This window comes from Beta vulgaris, chromosome 6 (assembly GCF_026745355.1).
Source record: "Beta vulgaris subsp. vulgaris cultivar EL10 chromosome 6, EL10.2, whole genome shotgun sequence".
Lineage (NCBI taxonomy): Eukaryota > Viridiplantae > Streptophyta > Magnoliopsida > Caryophyllales > Amaranthaceae > Beta > Beta vulgaris.
Window position 1 is genome coordinate 12,262,927 of NC_079207.1, and position 20,251 is coordinate 12,283,177.

The following is a 20,251-nucleotide window of genomic DNA, read 5'->3' on the forward strand; positions in this document are numbered from 1 at the left end:
TACCCTGTGAATTTTGAAAACTTGGAGGGTACCAGGTGAATTTTTTGAAAACTCGGGGGTATTTGGTGAAAAAACCGTAGTTTTTAATGTTTTGAGTAAGAAAAATAGGATTTTTTTATTCGATAGTGGTCTCAATAACTTTTAGGGGGTGTTTGGTTCATAAAGTGGTATGGGTTTGGAATCATGAATGAAATCAAGATGGTATCGGTTTGGAACTTGATACCTAATACCATGTGTTTGGTTTTATTTGGGAATGGATTTTTTTTCTTCTATTTGATACCTTGAGGTATTGGTATGAACCATACTCACCTACCCCCTTGGGTTTCTAAACCCCATACCTTATGTGTTTGAGGCATTGGTTTTAAATCTTTTAATTTTGTAAACAAACACTAGGTATGGGTTTTGCTCATTCTAAACTCATACCTCATACCAAAATCATATGAATCAAACGCCCCCTTAATGGTAGAGTAGTGTTTTAACTTTTAATAGTATCTATCAAAAATTACAACTTGTAGCTTTTGGGGTAAGTGTTTAGTGATCTATAAGTTTTAAATTAAAGTTTTTTTTAGTTTTTGATTAGTTGTTTTTAAGCGGCTATTTTGACACCTTCATTTACTAATATTTTACACCGCTACTTTGATAACTATTCCCTTCATCCCCTAATAGGCTTCCCATTTCTCATTTTCACGTTTGTCAATGTACATTTTGTACTATTCATATCTTTCTTTTTTTTAGGTAGGTAAGATCAACCCTATTGAATTAGCACCTCGCTCAAGTTTAACCAGTCAGGTTTTGCAGGACAGACTCTTTGGAGGAAGGAAAGATGGTAAGGGAAACATCACCCCAAAGAGCCCCTAGTGAGATTTGATATCGTGACCTTTAAGTCATGAGACCAAGTCTTGCTTGGTTAATTACATCTTTAATTACATATTAGTAAAAATCACGTTTAATTTTCATAATGTATACAATGAAACGAAATAAAACCTTACGTGATTATGTTTTTTTCTTACATATTGGAAAAAGAAATGAAAAATCTTCCTTATGAATAATATCAAAATTAGAAATGAGAAGTCTATTGACGAACACAAAGAGTATATATACGAAAAGTAACAGCTACCAACACAACCAATAACCACTCTCGTAACTAAAAGTTACCAACACATCAACCATTATCGAACACGCCAAAAAAGGATGATAGAGATTTAATAAGGTTTTATTCATTTGAATATAGAAGGAAGGTCAAATATAGATTCATTAAGGTTTCAGCGGTTTGTATCTAAAATGTTTAATTTCACATTACAAGTGTTTGAATGTTAGTTGTTTTATTCTATTGGTTTTACCCAAAACTTATATCATAATGTATGATATACATACCCCTTATACGTGAGAATGCATACTTGTATAAGAACACTTTAAAATTTAAACACAAATATATTTTTTTCAGAACATGAGAGTATAATCAATACATATGCATATATACATGTTCTGAAATATCAAACTTATGTTCTAAATTTATTCAAACATGTTCTGAATTATTTCAATGATGTTCTGAAATATTGCAAGTGTGTTCTAAATTTATTCAAACATGTTATTTATTATTTCAAACATGTTCCAAATTATGTAATTGTGTTCTAAAACTTTTCAAACATGTTCTGAATTACTTCAAACATATTTCAATTCATTTTAATTATGTTCTAAAATATTTCGAGTGAGAACATATATTATATGTGAGAATAAAGGTAGTTCAGAACATGATGTACATTATTTTGGAGCATGTTGTACATCGTTTTAGAACATGATGTACAATGTTTTAGAACATGATCTACGTCGTTTTAAAACATGATGTATCCGTTTTAGAACATGTTGCTCAGTATTTTAGAACATGATATACATTAATTTAGAACATGTTGCTCAGTATTATAAAACATGATATACATTAATTTAGAACATGATATACATTTTGCATGCGTTGATCATGTATGGTGATAACGTGACTATAATCAAAACGATATAATGTGGAATACCAAAATTTCAATCAATACCACTATAATATTTTTTTTGTTTTTCTGGTTAATGAAGTAGGAAGGTTTCCTACTTTGGTTCGCTCATTTAAGTTGGTAAAAAGGATAAATCATATAGTAAGAAAACAAAATTCAAACAACAATTTGCACTTAAGATGAATGACGCCATTGAAATCGAACAAAATCAAACAAAAAAATCGAACAAAAATCAGCATTGAAATCAAAAAAAAAATCGAACAAAAATCTGCAAGTCAAGAATATCAAATTAAAATTTTTGAATAAAACCTCTTGAATTATGGAAAGAATAGTGTGGAATCCGCAAAAAATCGAACTAAAACTTTGAAAAATTACTCCATGAATGACGCCAAAGAGGAGAGAGAAAGCTGTGTAAAACCTAGAGAGAAAGCCGTGTAAATATGACGTGAAACTATGAAAGATTGTGGGAAGAACGAAGGGGAGTAAGGGTAAACCTAAATTACAAAAATGTCATTACTCATAAGTGTATTTAGAATCATTAGATTAGATTAGATCTAAAGGTTCAGATTTGTTCTCACATAAAAAAGTGTTCTCACATAGAGGAGGTGTTCTCACAAGAGCTTTCCTATATATATATACTAGAATTTTTTACACGCGATGCGTGCTTGAATTTTTTTTTTCGAAACAGAATCTCGATTTTCTTCGGCATAAGAGTCAAAATTTGAACATTAGACATACGAAGTATAATTGTTTTTAGTTGCAAAATTTGATTGGTTTAGTTTCTGTCACTTAAGTCTCTCACTATTCTTTTTGTTTTGTTTCCTTTTTTACTTTTCAAAGTTAAATTCTATGAACAAAATAGAAATTTTATTGAATTTATTTATGATTTCTAATATTATAATTTTTTAGTTGATTTTAAAATTAAGTACAGTACTTCATAAAGTATAAAGAAAGTAGACACTTTGATTTCAAGTCAATTTTTTACTAGGTTGTAGTTTATAAGTGAATTTTTAAGTTTTTGTAAAGTTTCCTCATTTTAGTGATTTGCATAACGTAAATTATGCAATTTTATGATTTTAGTTGACTTGTGAGTGATTGTCATAATTATATTTTTGATATTTTTGTTTGAAGCCCTCTTTGATTTGTAAGTGAATTTGTAATTTAGAATGAGAAGGAGGTAACATAGTCTCTTCATTCGAGGACACCATAGCTCCCCCTTTCCCTTATATAATAGAGATATGTTGTACTTTAATTCTTGAATGAGATTTTACATAAACCTTTTTTACCTTGATAATTAATCGCTATTATATAATAGAAAAAAATAGGTCCAAATATATGTAAAAGTTTCATTATATATAGGAAACACTATAAAAAATTAAATAATTTTTTTCCTTGTCTAACTTCTAAATTTTGATTTCACTACAAATACACCTCTATTTTTTATCATGACCACCATTAATTGTGAATGGTTCTTGAGAATAGTGATTTGTAAGTAAATTTTTGTAAATGTTTTTGTATGTATTGACGTTCTAGGTTATTAGCTAGTTTTAGTTTGTAAATTTTAAGTTTTAATAAAGTTTCCTGGTTATTTGAGTGATTTGCGTGATTTTTATAACGTAATTTTCTCAATTGTATGGGTGAATTGTAAAGTTTCTTCTCTTCAGTGATTTGTGAGTGAGTGTTGTAAGTTTATTTTCGATAGTTTTATTTGAGTACATTCCTTTTGTAATTTAGAAAGAGAAAGGGGGCAAAATAGGCGTTTCAATAGAGGACACCATTGCTCCCCCTTCCCTTATATAATAGAGATATGTTGTACTTTAATTCTTGAATGATATTTTATATAAACCTTTTTACCTTGATAATTTATCACTATTATATAATAGAAAAAAATACGTCCAAATATATGTAAAAGTTTCATTATATATAGGAAACACTATAAAAAGTAAATAGTTTTTTTCCTTGTCTAATTTCTAAATTCTGATTTCACTACAAATACACCTCTATTTTTTATCAACACCCACCATTAATTGTGAATGGTTATTGAGAATAGTGATTTGTAAGTAATTTTTTGTAAATGTTTTTGTATGTATTGACATTCTAGGTTATTAGGTTTAGTTTGTATATTAATTTTAAGTTTTAATAAAGTTTCCTGATTATTTGAGTGATTTGCGTGATTTTTATAACGTAATTTTTTCAATTGTATGGGTGATTTGTAAAGTTTCTTCTTTTAAGTGAATTGTGACTTGTGACTTGTGAGTGAGTGTTGTAAATTTATTTTCGATATTTTGATTTTGACATTCCTTTTGTAATTTAGAAAGAGAAGAGGGGCAAAATAGGCGTTTCAAAAGAGGACACCATTGCTCCCCCCTTCCCTTATATAATAGATAGATATATATATATATTGATGATCTTATTATATAATCATGCAGGAACGTTAAATGTCTTTACAACTTACCTTAATGGTGGCATTTCATATCCATTATGTTGAATAAAAGTAGGCGGACATAACAGCACCATAAAGTACCCAGAGCTTCAATTACTTCTGGATCTTTGCTTAAGGCTCTGTCTCTCTCTACCCAAATTTATATTAGCTTAAACCTAGTTCTTTCGAACTACATCTACATATTGTTCAACTCCAAGCTATCTTACCTTGGAGATTCGTGGGAGCGCAAGTATGTTAGATCATATGACAAAGGAAACACGAATTGTTCATTTTTGTCGATGATGTTACATTAAGCCCCAACCTTTTATTTCCAATTACGATCTAACTAAGAAACGTAAATTTATGCCAACAATCAGTATATACATTTTGCATAAAAAATTGATCAGTGTACGAGTACGTAATATAAACAATGCGAAAAGTTCAAGTGTTGCAACTATTTTATTAAGGGGGAAGTAATAGTCCACAATTAGATCCTCATTATACCATTACTAAAATTAAGTGATGACAAAAGCGGAAAATGACTCACTTAGTAACGTAGTCCTATAAATTTATGTCATCCTTAATTATGATGGATCAAGGAGAAAATGTGACAACTAATTGAATGAAGAGAATAGTTATGTCCAAATCACATATATAATTCACAATGCCCACTACTCTACAGTTCATCATCCTGTACAAAAGAGGGCGTTTGTATGACCACGAAACTATAACCACGTATGAAATACAGCGGTGTCTCCTCCGGTGATGATACAAGGGGAGGACAATACACAAACTCACTGCTACAAAGTAACCAGATTGAATCCATTTTTAGGATGCAATTTCCGGTTCATGAGATGCAAAACCCAGTGAGGCTCTGAAATTGACAAAAACAGAGCACTAAATTGGAGAAGTAATTTCCGGTGTTAGCCCTTTGGCAACTAAGCCATGTCGTTTAGTTGTGTATCATGACTGATACCTTCGACAATTTAACAAAAACCACAGGGTACTTCGTTCCAGGAAACCAGCATAATTTCTTCGTAGCAGCGTCTAAACAACTCTTTCCAAGAAAACTTTTCCATATACTGTCAGTTTAGACAATGTGAGGTCAATTCTGTAACTTCTTTTCTATATGATGATTTCTTCTAGTACTAACGAATTTCAACCAAAGAATACATACCCATTAGTATCACTCTTCAGCAACACCTTAAGGCTTAAGCCATGATTCCTGCTCAGAGTGGCACATCTGAATCCATTCAGGTGATAAATGACTTGACACAATTTTTACGACAGCATCTTCAGATGATTCTTCCTCAGAGAAGCATCTTGTAAAGGGTATCCCCATGCCTCTAAGTAGAAGGAACAGGATGCGAAAAACTGAATAAATTGCAGTAATTTATGGATCCCAAGTAATCTATTCAGCAGCAAGTATCACGGATTCTGCACAATTTTCTGAAGTAATCATCTCAAACTGAGGCTTTACAGGGAACACAAAAATAGTAGAGGCAGCAGTCGAGGGTTGGAATGTAGCTGAATATCTCAGGGAGGTCACAGTAACTCTGGGCAACTGCTGCGAACCAGATGCAAGTGGGACAAGCTTGTAACTAAGAACATGCTCAGACTTGGGCAAGACAAATATCGCATCATTGTGGGACCCAGATGAAACAAAGCTTTGAGAATCCAGTAACGAGTATTTCATCTCCTGAAGTAACTCTGTTTCATTCTGAATTTTAATGAAAAAAGTGAACGGGTCACCAAGAACAGCATGAGGTGGACATTTTAAGCTCAAAATCAGAGGAGATGCTTCTACGTTTGCATCAGGAAGTCTCTGTCTGGTTGAAAATCCAGAACTACTTTGCTTCAGTGGCCCCACATCTCTCATCCATTTGAGACACACTGTACCAATCCTTGCTATCGAGGTATTAGCCACAGGAATAACAGAAAAGATCTTCTTAAATTCCTCCCCTGGTACAACGATACTTGGTCGTGCAGCATCCTTTTGTTGATTACTGGCTGGACGCACGCTACAAGAACTCTCCAAGGCACTATCATCTACTTCAATAGTCATTGACAATACCCTCAATGGCACCTCGGTGCAATTTTTAGCACTGACAACTAGTATACTTGTTTCATTCAGTGGCAAAGATGGCAACTTCTCAGCATCATCCAGGGGCTTAACCTTAGAAAGTAGTAATGCATCACGTCGAAATGGTAGCATCATATGATGGGTAATAAGAACAGGAGTCTGCCCTTCAATCTGCAAGCTCTTGTGAACATGGATTTTTTGCGCATTAACATCATGACCCTGAGACAAATAACTCAAGGAAACAAATAACATGGCTGGCTTTGGCCTGTGCCACTTGATTTCTAATTTACAGGACCAAGATTCTCTAGCTTTTATAAAAGGAACAGATATCAATCCAAATGAGTGCTGGATATTACGAATATGGTCAGAGCTCGCAAGAGATTTTTCATCATCTGGTCCAGAAACTCCAAGAAGTTCAACATGATGACTCTCTGTTGAATGTGGCTCAATTTCCCTTGGACTCACCAGTCCACCCCCTCTGGTGTCTACTAGATTTATTTTCAACTCACCAGAGTAAACAGAATGACCCTTTGATGAGATAGTAACTGGAACAACAAAGTTTTCACCAACCAATGCAGGACCTTCAGCATCCACGCTCAGATCAACTTGTGCATCAGGTTCTTCAACTTGGATTGCCTTTTGACCAGAGAAAGCTAGAGCAGGATCCTTGGTTGGGAAACTCTCCGCACGCTCTTCAAATTTCCAAAGTGGTAGGTCCTCCATGGAGGCAGGACTTTCAGCTCTACAACAGATAGTGAAGTGGGATCCAATCCTTAAAATGACGGATATGCATTCAAGCTTTCCACTTCGATCTGATGAAACAAAACAAAGAGGTCATGCACATACAATGAAATGATATTAGTAGGACTTTAAACATTATCTTTATAAGTTAGTTATAGATAGCTTGGGTATAAGCTAGGGAGTATGTTAGAGGAAAAACTAGTATATATATATATATATATATATATATAGTGATAGACAGAGAAAAAGGAGGATGCATGTTTTTTCTTTGAGCTTGTAAGAGTTCATTGGGAGAGAATCAAGCCTCTCAAGTCTCAAATGCTTACATTTGCTGGAATTCTATTAGAGCCTATTCTCTTCACCTTATTTTTGCTTACTTTCACAAAATATTAAAAAAAAAATTATGAAAAGTTCAGAAAAATACGATAAATTCAGAAAAAGCAAGAAAAAATTTAGAAGAAAAGTTAAAAGTTCAGAGAAGTTAAAAAAAAAAAAAAAAAAAAAGAGAACCTCAGAGAAAATAAGAAAAATTCAGAAAATAAAAAAAGGTCAGAAAAAATATTAGAGAACAGGCCCTTATTCATCAAATCATCATCTTCTTCTTTCACTATTCTGTCAATTAATGATGTTTAGTATGTTAACTCATAGCAGCACAAAGGAAGAAACAAATGTCAATTGTAGACACTGTCAATTATGTTCAACACCTCATGAAAATTTTAAAAAGTAGGTAACATAATACATAGAGTCTTCTAAATTGTCCCACACCTAGTCAGTGCTTTTCCAAGTCGCACGCACAAGGCAGGTGACATGTGCCACAGAATCTGGATATTTACAATTGTTCAAAAATTTTAAAAAATATGAGTGAGAAATAAAAGTACAATACTTCCCATCCCTTGCAATACTGCAAAGAAGCATTTAACCAGAGAAACTGAACTTCGTACTAATTCAAGTCATACGGCTGTCTGACCTTTTTCTTGAAAATGCCACAAATACTACCTCGTGTTTCCTTTGAATCATGAGTTTTACACATATATCATATCAGTCTTGTCCTTTAACTAAGTGGTACCGAAAAAGAATTCACAAGCATACATACTAAGATACTTACCAGATTTAACGTCATAAGTCAGCCTCAGCCACTTATTTGTAGAAAGTGCCAAAGCTGGAGCAATCTCTACTCGATAGCCGGCTTGATGATTAGTGGGTGGAGGTTTTTGAGAGTTATGGATGACAAAATTACATTCTGACTGATTAAACTGGACATCCAATGCATCAATCTCGAAAGGGAGAGGTAGTTGCGATAGGAGCGACAATGTAATTTGCGTAGGCATGCCTGGCTTGATTACTTGTTCATGAAATGCAACCGAAGCAAGTAGAACAACTCTTAGGGGACTGACAAGATCAATTTCGACATGGAGAGGGGAATCTTTAGTTACCCTAAGGTTCTGATCAACCCCCTTTATGGCAAACTCCGATTCTCCAGTGACGAGGCCCAGAAGCTCCTCGTGAATTATCTCCCTCTGTTGAAAACTTGGAGGGCCAGCTGGGCCAAAATCTTTATAGGCAGAAGAATCTTCAGGTGTTACTGGCAATGCAGCCATTTCAAGGGAATACTCAACAAATTCCCTTAAAGAACCATCTTGCCTTGTACACTCACGTAAATAACCCAAGATTTCCCACAGCAAAGTTCCCCAACTCTCATGCCTATACAAACTGACAGTAGAACCAAAATATTGTTTTGCATTATTTATGTCACCAAGAGAAAAATATTCTTTAGCAATTTGGAAACCGCAATATGATGCCACCCTCTGAAAATTTAAGCCAGAATATATCTCACAGGACTTTTTCAGAAGAGCAATGATTTCAAAAGAATCTTGAAATCTCTTCCCTTCAGCAATAGAATAGCGAATAAACTCCTCATCTGTCAGACTGCACATTCAAAATCAATGAAACAGAAAAGCCACGAAGTTAGCATGAATCATTAACAGCTATACACATAAAACTCCGTAAGCAATTGGAACGTACGGTTGCAAAGGTACTTCCTCATGACCATGTTCCAGTAATCGAGCAAACTGCCCGACATAACCAGAAGGTATAACCGATTCAGCAGCAGCATCACTCTCACTAAAAACCTCCCACATAGAGATAGCAAGTTCCAAGCAAGATCTCTTCTCCATCAAATAGCGAGATGCCAACTGGTCAAAGAAAATAAATAATTTAGCAAATGAAGAATAAGCTACAAAGCTTCAGATGCTCTTTAGAGGAATGGAACACAAGAAGACGCTATCTGGCATGTCAGGATACCCCACAATTCACTAAAAGAATGGTGAAGAAACGAACAAAAAGAGAAGTCTCAAGCATCATCTCAAGAGGAGAAAGGAATAACGGAGCTATATCACTGAGCTCTGGGTTAGAATAAATCGTTTCAAAAGCAATGAGACATTTCCACGGACAATAAAATAATGCTGCTGATGAAGGATGATAATTAACATTCAGGCTCATGCAGCAAGTTCAAAATAGCCTCTTTTTTTGTCTGCAAGACCTTATAGAAAGATCAACAGCCATACAACAGTAATACAACCTCAAAGTGTGAACCCCTTTTAGTGGCAACTGGCAACCTAAAAGCAGATATTATAGCATAAATAGACGGAGTTATGATAGTGTTATGAGCGAGGTATAAGTTTCCTATTTTCATAATAGTCCACAGGAAAATGAGAACTTGCTCAAATGGGCTGTTACACAGATTACAGTCTCTATATATAACATAAGCAACAATTCAGATCCTTCATTAGTACATAACAAAGACAGGGATAAGCAAAAGGTAACTCAATATTGGGAGAGAGGAACAAATGAAAAAAAAAAAGACCACATAGCATTTTTGAGTTTACACAGCATTCAGTTGTGTGGCTTCATTTAAAAACAAAAAAAAAGAGTTTAAAGCCCTCACCGTCTATGAAATTTTAAGAGAACGTAACACTATATAGACAGTCACCTGATAGTAATAAGCTGGTTGAAGTTCCCACTCGGTCAGAGCCTTATCTTTGACACCCAAAACTAGTGCTGGAAAGCCTGGAATATTTTTTGAACTTGTTTCTAGTAGCTCCGCGAAGACCAAAAACTGTCGGCTTACCCATTCCCAGTGAAGAAAAGTAACTTCTGTTGCTCCAACGAGCTTCCTGTAAGAATTACAGTGCTGACGAAACCACAAAACTGCTTCGGCGATTTTTCCACCATGCAGTAGTAAAGTAGATATCTTGAAATGCAGTTGTTCTGCAAGTGTTTTTATCTCTACTAAGCGTTGTACTGCAGGCAACCTGGTAGAGGTTCCAACCATCTGTATATTAAAACAAGGGTCACTTTGAAAGAAAATGTGCATCGTGCATCACCCCTCAACAAGAATAGATTTGATTACAAACTACATGAGTGCATGCATAACATCTAAGGCATTTAGATGCTCAATTAGACTATCAAAGTGTGTCACAAAGCTTTTGTGCAAGGTTCAATGCATAAATGGTAGAGAAGCACTTACACCTAGAGCCATAGTATATAAGACATGCCTTTCAGTGGTTTCTATATTTTAAGCCTATGATGCACTTCCATACGACTGGACTAGAGCTGTGAAAATCAGTTAATTGATTGTCACAATATGAAGCTGTCTTAATTATTTCCATTTCTCAAGGACAACTCGATGAAAAAGAGCTAAATGGATATTGCAGAACTTGGAAGTTTTTCAAGTGTATTGCATCATTTAGTGCCACAATATGTCAATATCTGCTTCGCTGTCATTTGAAAAAAATAAAAACTTCCTTATGTCATGAAACCAGTCAATTCAAAAATATTCAGCACTTTCAGGCTTCAGCCAGTTTGCTATTGTCCTTATTTCCCTTCTACTCTCACTTGCCAAATTAAAAGAATATTATGCAAGGCACTTAAAGAGTGATCTACCTTGTAGTTATAGCACTATACCCACCTAAGGTAGATTAGATGAAGATACCACCTCATTTCATTTATCAGTAATAATACTTCTAAGTTCTAAACACAATCACAATCGGAATTAGCTGTGTATGAACAAATGGGCTGAGATTATATGTCCCATTTAATGTCTTATCTTGTGTCCCACTTCATCCTAATTTTGACACCTCATCATTGTAAGATAAACTACCTTATATGATTAATACGAGTGGGTAAGGTGTCGAGATGAGAACCACTTGGAACACAATATAAGACACCAAGTGGAATAGAAGATCCCTACTAAAAACAGATATATATCTGCTATATACTTATTAATGGCTATCCAGAAAAATTACTAAAATTCATTTTCATCAAACACCTAATCATTTACATTCCTACGTAACCAGCTCGAACAAAATAAATAATTGGAAAATTAAAATTACACAAAAATAAGGAAAACTAGGACCTAGGAGTAAGTTATAAACATGTATAATTAATACAACATCTAATTGTGGTACCTCTGATACTTCATATCTGTTACTGCACCCATGTTGATTTTTGTGATATCCAAAAATATGAATTGACTAGCAAAACATTATCTTCAAATCGACAACTAGGATATAGGGAGCAAGTAAATACATGTATGATAAATAGGACATCCAAAAATGTGCTATGCTTGTGACTCAACAACCATTATTGCGCCCAAATGGGCCAAGGAACATCCCGTCCAAAACTAACTTGAAATTTTGACATCCATGAAAAGTTAGTTGATAATAGCACTTTAAACCTGAAAATTGAAATTGACCGACCCAAGTGGATTTAACTTGACAAAGATAGCATAAAACCGAATGTAACCCAAGAAACTGGTTGGTTGGAGTTTGGACCAAGAAAACCTAATCAAAACTCAGCTCAAAACCTTGAAAGTTGGTGCCAAAATGCACACTGAACCCAAAAATTTAGACACAACAACTAGAATTGTGATTGTGTTCATTGGTCCACACTGAAACAAGAAAGAGAAAGCTTTATGACTAATTTATCCTATTTCTCGGTGCTAAGAGCTCAAAATAGATTAATTTAATCCTCCCCGTCCACCCACCCCTAAGGGCATTACAAATAGTTCAAAAAGCATGGAAAAGATATCACCTACACCAAAGGGCCAAAGTGACCATCTAAAATATGTGAACCAGGTTCATAAACTGAAAACAGAATTACAGCAAGAATGCTAATAGGAAGGGAAATATTAATACACCTCCCTCAACGCATGATATGCATCCTCATAAAACTTGAGTGCTTCAACCCAATCTCTACGAAACTCTGCATAAACAGCAACCTGCAAAATTCATATGACGGTTAACTAAATAGAAGTTGGTTCCTGGTGCAAGTGTAAAATTGATCAAAACATAGATTATGCAGAATTGTCTGCCTCTAGCAGAAGCTTCTAAAGTGCAACAACTTCCTACTCCAAGAAAAAATCTGGAGCAATAAACAACATATATATATATATAGATAAAAGTCATAACTATCACTCTATTTTAAAAGAAAGGAAGAGTTATGTAGATGGATATCAAAGTGGTGTCAACCCTCAATTCAGTATCAGTAGAATACTAGGATCGAAACTATCACTTGTATATCCACTATAACTATTAGCTAGTAACGTTTTTCACTTTCTTCATATAGAAGTTTTATACACAAAACAAATACAGAACCAAGTGTATTGATTCAGACTTATAGCATATTAACTTTCACCTCACACTTTATATATACAAACAAATTTTCAGAATTGTAAAAATATGCAATCCACCTTAAAGCAACAACGGATACCCAATTCAGGAGAAGTAAAATTTCTCTTATCAACTCGTGTTTTGACACGTCTTCCTTCTTCGCGGTAATATATGTGTACTAAGTCAGCCAACACGCTTCCTAGCCTGCAAAAAGAGTGAAATTGAGAGAAGGAATACATAAAGATGGAAAAAAAAAATCCAAGAAAAGAATATCAGAAGAGTATCATGCCTGTTAAGAGACTGCTTCACTTCAGATGAGTCACTTGTAGAGAAGCTAACAATATATTTGGAATCCAATTCCACACGTTTGCGTAAGGCAGTCATACGATCTTCATTCATATCATCTGCAGGTAATTAACCATCTATAAGATATCTACAACTCAATATACAGAATTGTATAAAAACAGTTATTTGCAAGTAGAAGGTTTTATTTCTTGATACTATTCACATAGGTATAAGGACAAGTAACCAGGGATGACTACTGAGTAATCAGAACATCTACAAAATTAGAGCTAAACTAACAACCTGAATCACAATTCACAGACATTGGGTGTCTTCAACAAAAAATAACAACCACTTTCAAGGCACATTCAACAAACTAATGCGTGGCCTTCTTTGAGAAAAGAAAATGAACTGATGCCTCTATCAGTCAATAACGAAGGAGGCTAAACTTTGTTCAGGGAGCCACCATCACGGTGACAAAGAAACTAATTCCTTTACTCAAAGGGATCAATGTTTTCCACACATTGCAAAATCATACTTATGCAACGAAAAAAGGTAAGGACATAGATGATAAAAACAATATACTCACTCCGTCTCACATTGCTCACTTAGGTGGGTAAAACATGCATGCTAAGGGAACCCCACGAGTACACCGTAACAACACCATATCATTATTTAAGCATTGATAATTCCAGTTTATCCCACAACAATTATCAAAGTTCATGGCAACTCATACATTTCGAATAGGGACATACTGAAAAACCAGATAACTATTTGCATTGAGATTAGAAACCTTGCAAATTTTTCATAAATTCTAGGATGGTTGGTAAACAAACACTAAGGTAGACAAAGGGTAGTTTCAGTAAACTAATAGTCATAATGTCATCCAAAGAACGATGATCCATAATGGTTAAATATTTCACAACTATTGGTCTTCTCAATATAGTGTAATCGTCAAACGGCACTCAAAGCTGCCTTCTCCTATGATAATTAATCAGCAAAGTGCCTTTGCAAAGGGTAGGTATATTTTGACTAACCTCCGGGAGACGATTGCACCACAACCACAACCAATTTGGTGTTCCTCGAACGAATAACTGTTCTGCCAAGGTAAATAAATCCAGTATTAGGAGATTCCTTTATTAGAAAAAGAAAACAGCATTAACCCATGGACAAAGATGACTGCTAAAAATTGCCAAACAACGCCGTTTTTTCCATCTAAACTAGTTACTAGTTCCTGATTAAATCCCATATTCAACAATCACACGATCTAAGCACTAAACCAGTGTTCCATTTTCATCAATTGACTAATAAAATCATCAATCGTATAATACTACTAAACACATGAAAAAAAAGAGAGAGAGCATATGAATAAAAGAATACTTGAGTTGATCGAGAAGCGTAGAGAGCTGAAGCCAGTGAGCAGGATCGCCGGAAACATGATCGGAAGGAAACAAAGTGACAGCAACAGCGGGAATCTTAGTGCGATGTTTGTGCAACCAATCTCTCTTGAGAATGCCATAAGGAGGAGAAGACGAAGAAGAAGAATCGGCGGAAAATTTGTGTTTGGCAATGACGGAGATCTTGTCGAAATCCGGCAATGCGAGAGTGTTGATCGGAGGTTTCTCGGAATGGAGGTGAGCGGAGATGGTAGAATGAAGGTCGGAGCAACCTACCAGAGTTATCAATGGCACAGGTGGTGTTCGGAGTTCTTCAGGGTACTCCTCCATTTTTATCTCTCCAAAATTTGGGAACTTGGGAATTTGAGAATTTGGGGGTTAGGGTTCTAACTTGAAAGGGGAATGATTCTCAAGAGTCGGGGTTAGATCTATCATCAGTCATCACGTTCATCAGAGTAGAGAGACTCGATAACGCTATTTGACCCCAACTTCATTTGGAGTCGCCTGGTGATGAATAGTGAATTGATGAACCAAACAACTCGGACAAAGTAAACTAAACTGAACTATTAACGATTTTTTCACCCGGTACTCCTTATATTTTACGAAATGCACTAGTTACCCTCGTTTCAGAAATTCGTCACATGTCCTTGTGATTTGCATAAGATGCACCAAGTACCCTTACGGACTAATCGCATGCATGTTGATGTTTTAGAATATAATTTTTGGTCAACATCTCATTGAGCAAATCAATTCATTGTTGCAAAATTGGTATTAAAACGGTAAGTTTTCAAAAAAAATATATATATATATATATATTAACATTAATTATTGACATAATGGTTTAATAATGAAAAGGACTATTATTTTATTCATCAATGAAACATTAAGTGTTGGTAGATATTTATCACAATGGTTTAAATAATGCATAATAATCGATTGACAAAAGAGATAAATAATTATAACAATGCATTAATCATTCTCGTTTTTGAGCCATTGCTTTCATGATTTTTGCACGATTCAGCTTTGTTGTTTCTTGATCCATTGATAATTTGATATGTAATTCGTTTCATTTTAATTGTTACACTTTGATATTTTACACTATTCATAAATTTTATTTTGACCATCATTTGTGATTTATACACAGATGAAAATATAATATCTTTTTAGATTTATCATAAAATGTATTTTATTAATATGTACTTTTTATAATTTTTACAAATACAAAACTAAAGATATATGTCCTCAAAATTTTGCATTGACATACGTGAAAAGTGTAAGTGTGTAGATTAAAATGAAACGGAGGGAGTATGATTCAGTTGAGAAACATATGTATGATTTAGTTTTAATTCGAGTTTCTCAACTACTTAATGAAAGGAATTCATGAGCATCTAAAGTTCTAAGTTTTTATAGTGATGAGTTTGTGGTAATATGAACCGGAGCGGATCTAGGATTTTAAATTTGAGGGTCTTAACTAAACTAATTAAATAAATAAAGAATTAATTCACAAATGATGTGTTAAGTTTTAAAGATAAGAAATCCAAAATTTATAATATCCGAGTTATCTATTAGAGATACCTTCATTATATTTATATTTCGATATTATCTCCACTTTTATTTTGAGTTATCTATTCACAAAAACACGTGTGATTAATTTGTTACAACTTAGTATTAATCCTAGTCCTAGTCAAACTTGGAGTAGTAATAGTCTACAACTTGAGATACAAGAAAGTATAGCTAACCGAACCCACTTCTACGTTGCTATCTATCTATATAAGAATCTATCTATTATATATATGATCAAACTGCATAATCTACTCGTAAACTTCCAAGATCATATTTTGGATTCTTCAAAAACTAACTTTACTAGCAACAAATAATACTACTAGTAAAACAATGTCATCATACCAAGAAACAAATGAAGTAAACGTAAGAAATCTCCTTGAAGAAATTGTTGCACTCGCCATACAGAATGAACCCCCAATGGGGAGGCTCAATGAGATCCTTCGCTCTATCCCGCAAAACACAAGGCCTCCGAGACAACGTCGGCATGAAGAACCTCCTGTAGGCAAGGCTTCTCTTGTACCGGCCGACGCCTCGGCTGTAGCAAATTTGAGGAGCATGAAAGTGAAGGAGATGGCTTGTGTTAGGGATGAAGTTTGCTCACTTTGCCTTGGGGAGTGGCATAAGGAAGAAGAAGTTACGTTTTTGCCTTGTGACCATAAATTTCATACGGTTTGTGTAAACAAATGGCTCAAGATTAACCACGTTTGTCCCCTTTGTCGTTTTGAGTTGCCTTCTGAAAATTTATAATTAGGTCGTCAGATGATTCTATAAAGGATATGATAAATATATACTTTTATGATATACTAGTATGTTAGCCAAATATTAACTTGTGATTTATTTTTGTAAAGGATTGATTAGTATTAGGAACAAGTTGTAGCTTAGCAAGAAAGCCGAGAATTATATTGGTACAATTAGACGGGGTTATCAATAACACATTTTGGTGTTTTTTAATAAAGATTTGTGCTCTGAATTGAACTTGACACATGCAAGATGGAATCTTCTTTCTTGGACTTAATTTGTTGATTTTGTTTTAAATTGTGCTAACAGGTTGTTGTTTTTTTTGACAGGAAGAAAATTATCATTCATTAAAAAGCCATCCGCCATCTACATTGATTGATAAATGAGATACGGAAGTAGATATGAAAACAACAAGTAATACATCATTCAAAGAAGATAACTGAAAATTTATTCGAGCTCATTTGAATCGATGTCTACGCATCTTTAACTGAATCTTCAATGAACGTGCTGTAACTTTTTGAATATCAATACCCTTGTTGTAGATCAGATCTTTCATCTTCCAAATCACACCTTCTCCCGAGACAACCAAAAAAAAACTTCTACCAAATGAGAAGACAAAACCTTTATTGAAAAGGAAGATCACCGCCTCAAGGCCACCACAATTAAACACTTTGCCTCACCTTCTGCAATCAAAATAGATGGGAGGGAAAAAACCACAACCCACAATCTAACCAGAGCAAAAAAATGAGGGCAAAGAAACTATGGGGGTGAGGAAATAGATCGGGCATAAACACAAAGAAACACAAAAGAAAAACACGCGGAGGAAGGGGAGACACGCCTTACACCAGCCGTGAGGCTAGGCGGCAGCCTCCCCAGAGGGGTTTTTGAGATAGGGTTTGGGGTTTTTTCTTTGGAAGGGAGAGAAACTTGACCTAAGTTATAATATTGTATCAACAGGTTGTTTGGAATATAGGGATTTACTTATAGTCTTATGCGATAATATACAAATAAATTCATATGTTTTGTGAGAATTTCAATTTTTCAGGAATTTTCATTGCCTCCATTTTCCCACCCCTGTCAACCAAACAATTACTCAATTTAAAAAATCATGAGAATTTCTATAGCCTACCTAATTTTCTTTATATCAAACAACCACTAAGAATGTTGGTGAATCAAATTACGGGAGAAGGTGGAAGAGTGGGTAAAAACGTGAAATGAGGAAGAAGCGGGAGGGTGGAAGGGGGTCGAATGAGAGAAGAGGGATGAAAGAAAAAATGGATAACAAAAGATCTAGGTCAAAAATGGGTACAAAAGATATGAGTCACTTTTTCTTTTTTACCATGTAAAAAGTCAATTGGTAGTATTTTTTTGGAAAAATTGTCAAGAATAAGTCAACCTTTGCGTTGACCGCTTTTGACAAGTCAACCTTCATTTATTCCAGTAGCAAGTAAAGCTTGTACATGAATTAGCTTTTAACGAGTTTTTTTACTTATGACTGAACAACCCCTACAATTTTGTTCAGTTTTAAGTTTCTCACGAAACTTTTATAAAATTCAAGCAGTGCAAATATGTTCTAGAGAACAATTTAATGAGTTCTAGAATACACACCTGTTAAAACTGAACAAAATTGTAGGGGTTGTTCAGGTCATAAGTAAAAAAACTTGTTAAAAGCTAATTCATGTACAAACTTTACTTGCTAGTGGAATAAATGAAGGTTGACTTGTTAAAAGCGGTCAACGCAAAGGTTGAGTTATTCTTGACAATTTTTCCTATTTTTTTTTAGAAGAGAAGGAAACTAGGTTATTACACCCTAATATTAGGATAACCTAACTCGTCCTTTCGGATGACAAGAGGGTGATCCGGGGGAGATTGGAGGAGGAGAGCCATAGATTTTGAATAATTTTGCCTTAGTTCGATAGCAAATCCGTCGCCTGATTAGCTTCCCTATAGCAATATTGAGCCGAATATGCATCCATCTTCTTAATATCATGCTCTGCATCATCAATAAGGTTAGCAATTTTCCATGGAACACGCCACACCCTCCTAATCGAATTAATTATCACTAAGTTATCTCCTTCTACCATAAGTTTACTGATTCTAAGGGAAAAGGTAGCCTTAAGACCAATATATAAACAAGCCCATAGTTTTTGCCATCAAGATAAACTAGTGCGGAGGCAGAGCCTTGGCTCCCATAAAGATTGGTTTCACATTGCTATCTATGATAATAAATCCAAATGAACAGTGCTAAGAATTCGACTTGGACTCGTCAAAGTTTAGCTTGAATCAACCTTTAGGTGGGGGAGACCAATGGACCAAGAGGGGGGAGGAAGAATTTTGTTGGGAGTGCTTCTTAGTCGGAATGTCTCTTCCTTCCATATTGTCTTCATAAGAGCTAAACCATGCCTCACAATAATTTTTTACAATCATGGCTGAGTTTTGAATGTTAATCATTTCCTCATTAAAGCAATTTTTTTTCGCATGACCCATACAAACCACCATTTAATAATCACTTTTTGGATAGTAACTATGCTAAGAGACTTCTGCATTTTATTGAAGACTTCCACCATTTCCCCTTCATTGACGTCGATTTCAAGGATTCCCGGTCAAGAGTAGACTTATGAGATCGAGTTAAATAGATCTTTTGTGAATGGACAATCCAAAAGCAAATGACAAGTCGATTTCGTATGGAGATTACAAAACACACAAGCTAATGGGACTGCAACATGGCTACAGAATAGTCTCTCCTTCGTTAGGAGACTATCATTGCATATTTTCCAAAGGAATTTGCTAACTTTAGGGGGAATGTTAAACCTCCAAATCCACCGAAAAGAACATTTCTGAATGTTTTCAAGTGTTATCCTTTGAATTAGGAGAGCGTCCAATTTAGTAGAGAACTCGCTTAGGGGTGAGTCTCCAATATCTAGTGTCTTGGATATCGTTTGACTGAATAGGAAGGTTACTAATGTTTTGGACAATTTGCTTTGGAAGACAGATCTTCAATGCTTGGGTATCCCATGTTTTATTAGGAAGAATAAAATCCTCAACGTTTTGTTCAGTGCTCGAATGAGTGGGAATTATGTCGAGTAATATTGGATATGGGAGGATCCAATTATCTTTTCAGAAAAAATAAAAAATGGATTTTCCATTTCCTACTTTCTATTGAAGACCTTTAACAAATATTGGTCTCAACTTTATTTTATTGATCCGTTGCCATGATCCTGACTGTGAAGGGGAATAATCAAATAAAGACTTGATTTTGAACCCATTGATTGTTGAGTTCAGTTAGGATTCTCTCATGAATCTTCATTTACATTACTTTATTATTTACTTCGGCTTTACAGAGGCCTATATATCCCTCC

General features: G+C 34.6%; 1 protein-coding gene across 1 annotated transcript; it reads right to left on the bottom strand.

Moving 5' to 3' along the window:
* Positions 1-4,843: 4,843 nt before the first annotated feature.
* On the bottom strand, positions 4,844-15,124 carry LOC104895757 (uncharacterized). The gene is made up of 9 exons (XM_010682341.4): positions 14,575-15,124; positions 14,232-14,293; positions 13,202-13,316; positions 12,993-13,116; positions 12,441-12,521; positions 10,233-10,574; positions 9,266-9,435; positions 8,349-9,169; positions 4,844-7,314 (listed from the first exon to the last, which is right to left on the bottom strand). The coding sequence occupies exons 1-9, from the start codon at positions 14,919-14,921 to the stop codon at positions 5,831-5,833; spliced, it is 3,546 nt and encodes a 1,181-aa protein (XP_010680643.1). The 5' UTR covers positions 14,922-15,124; the 3' UTR covers positions 4,844-5,830.
* Positions 15,125-20,251: the final 5,127 nt, after the last annotated feature.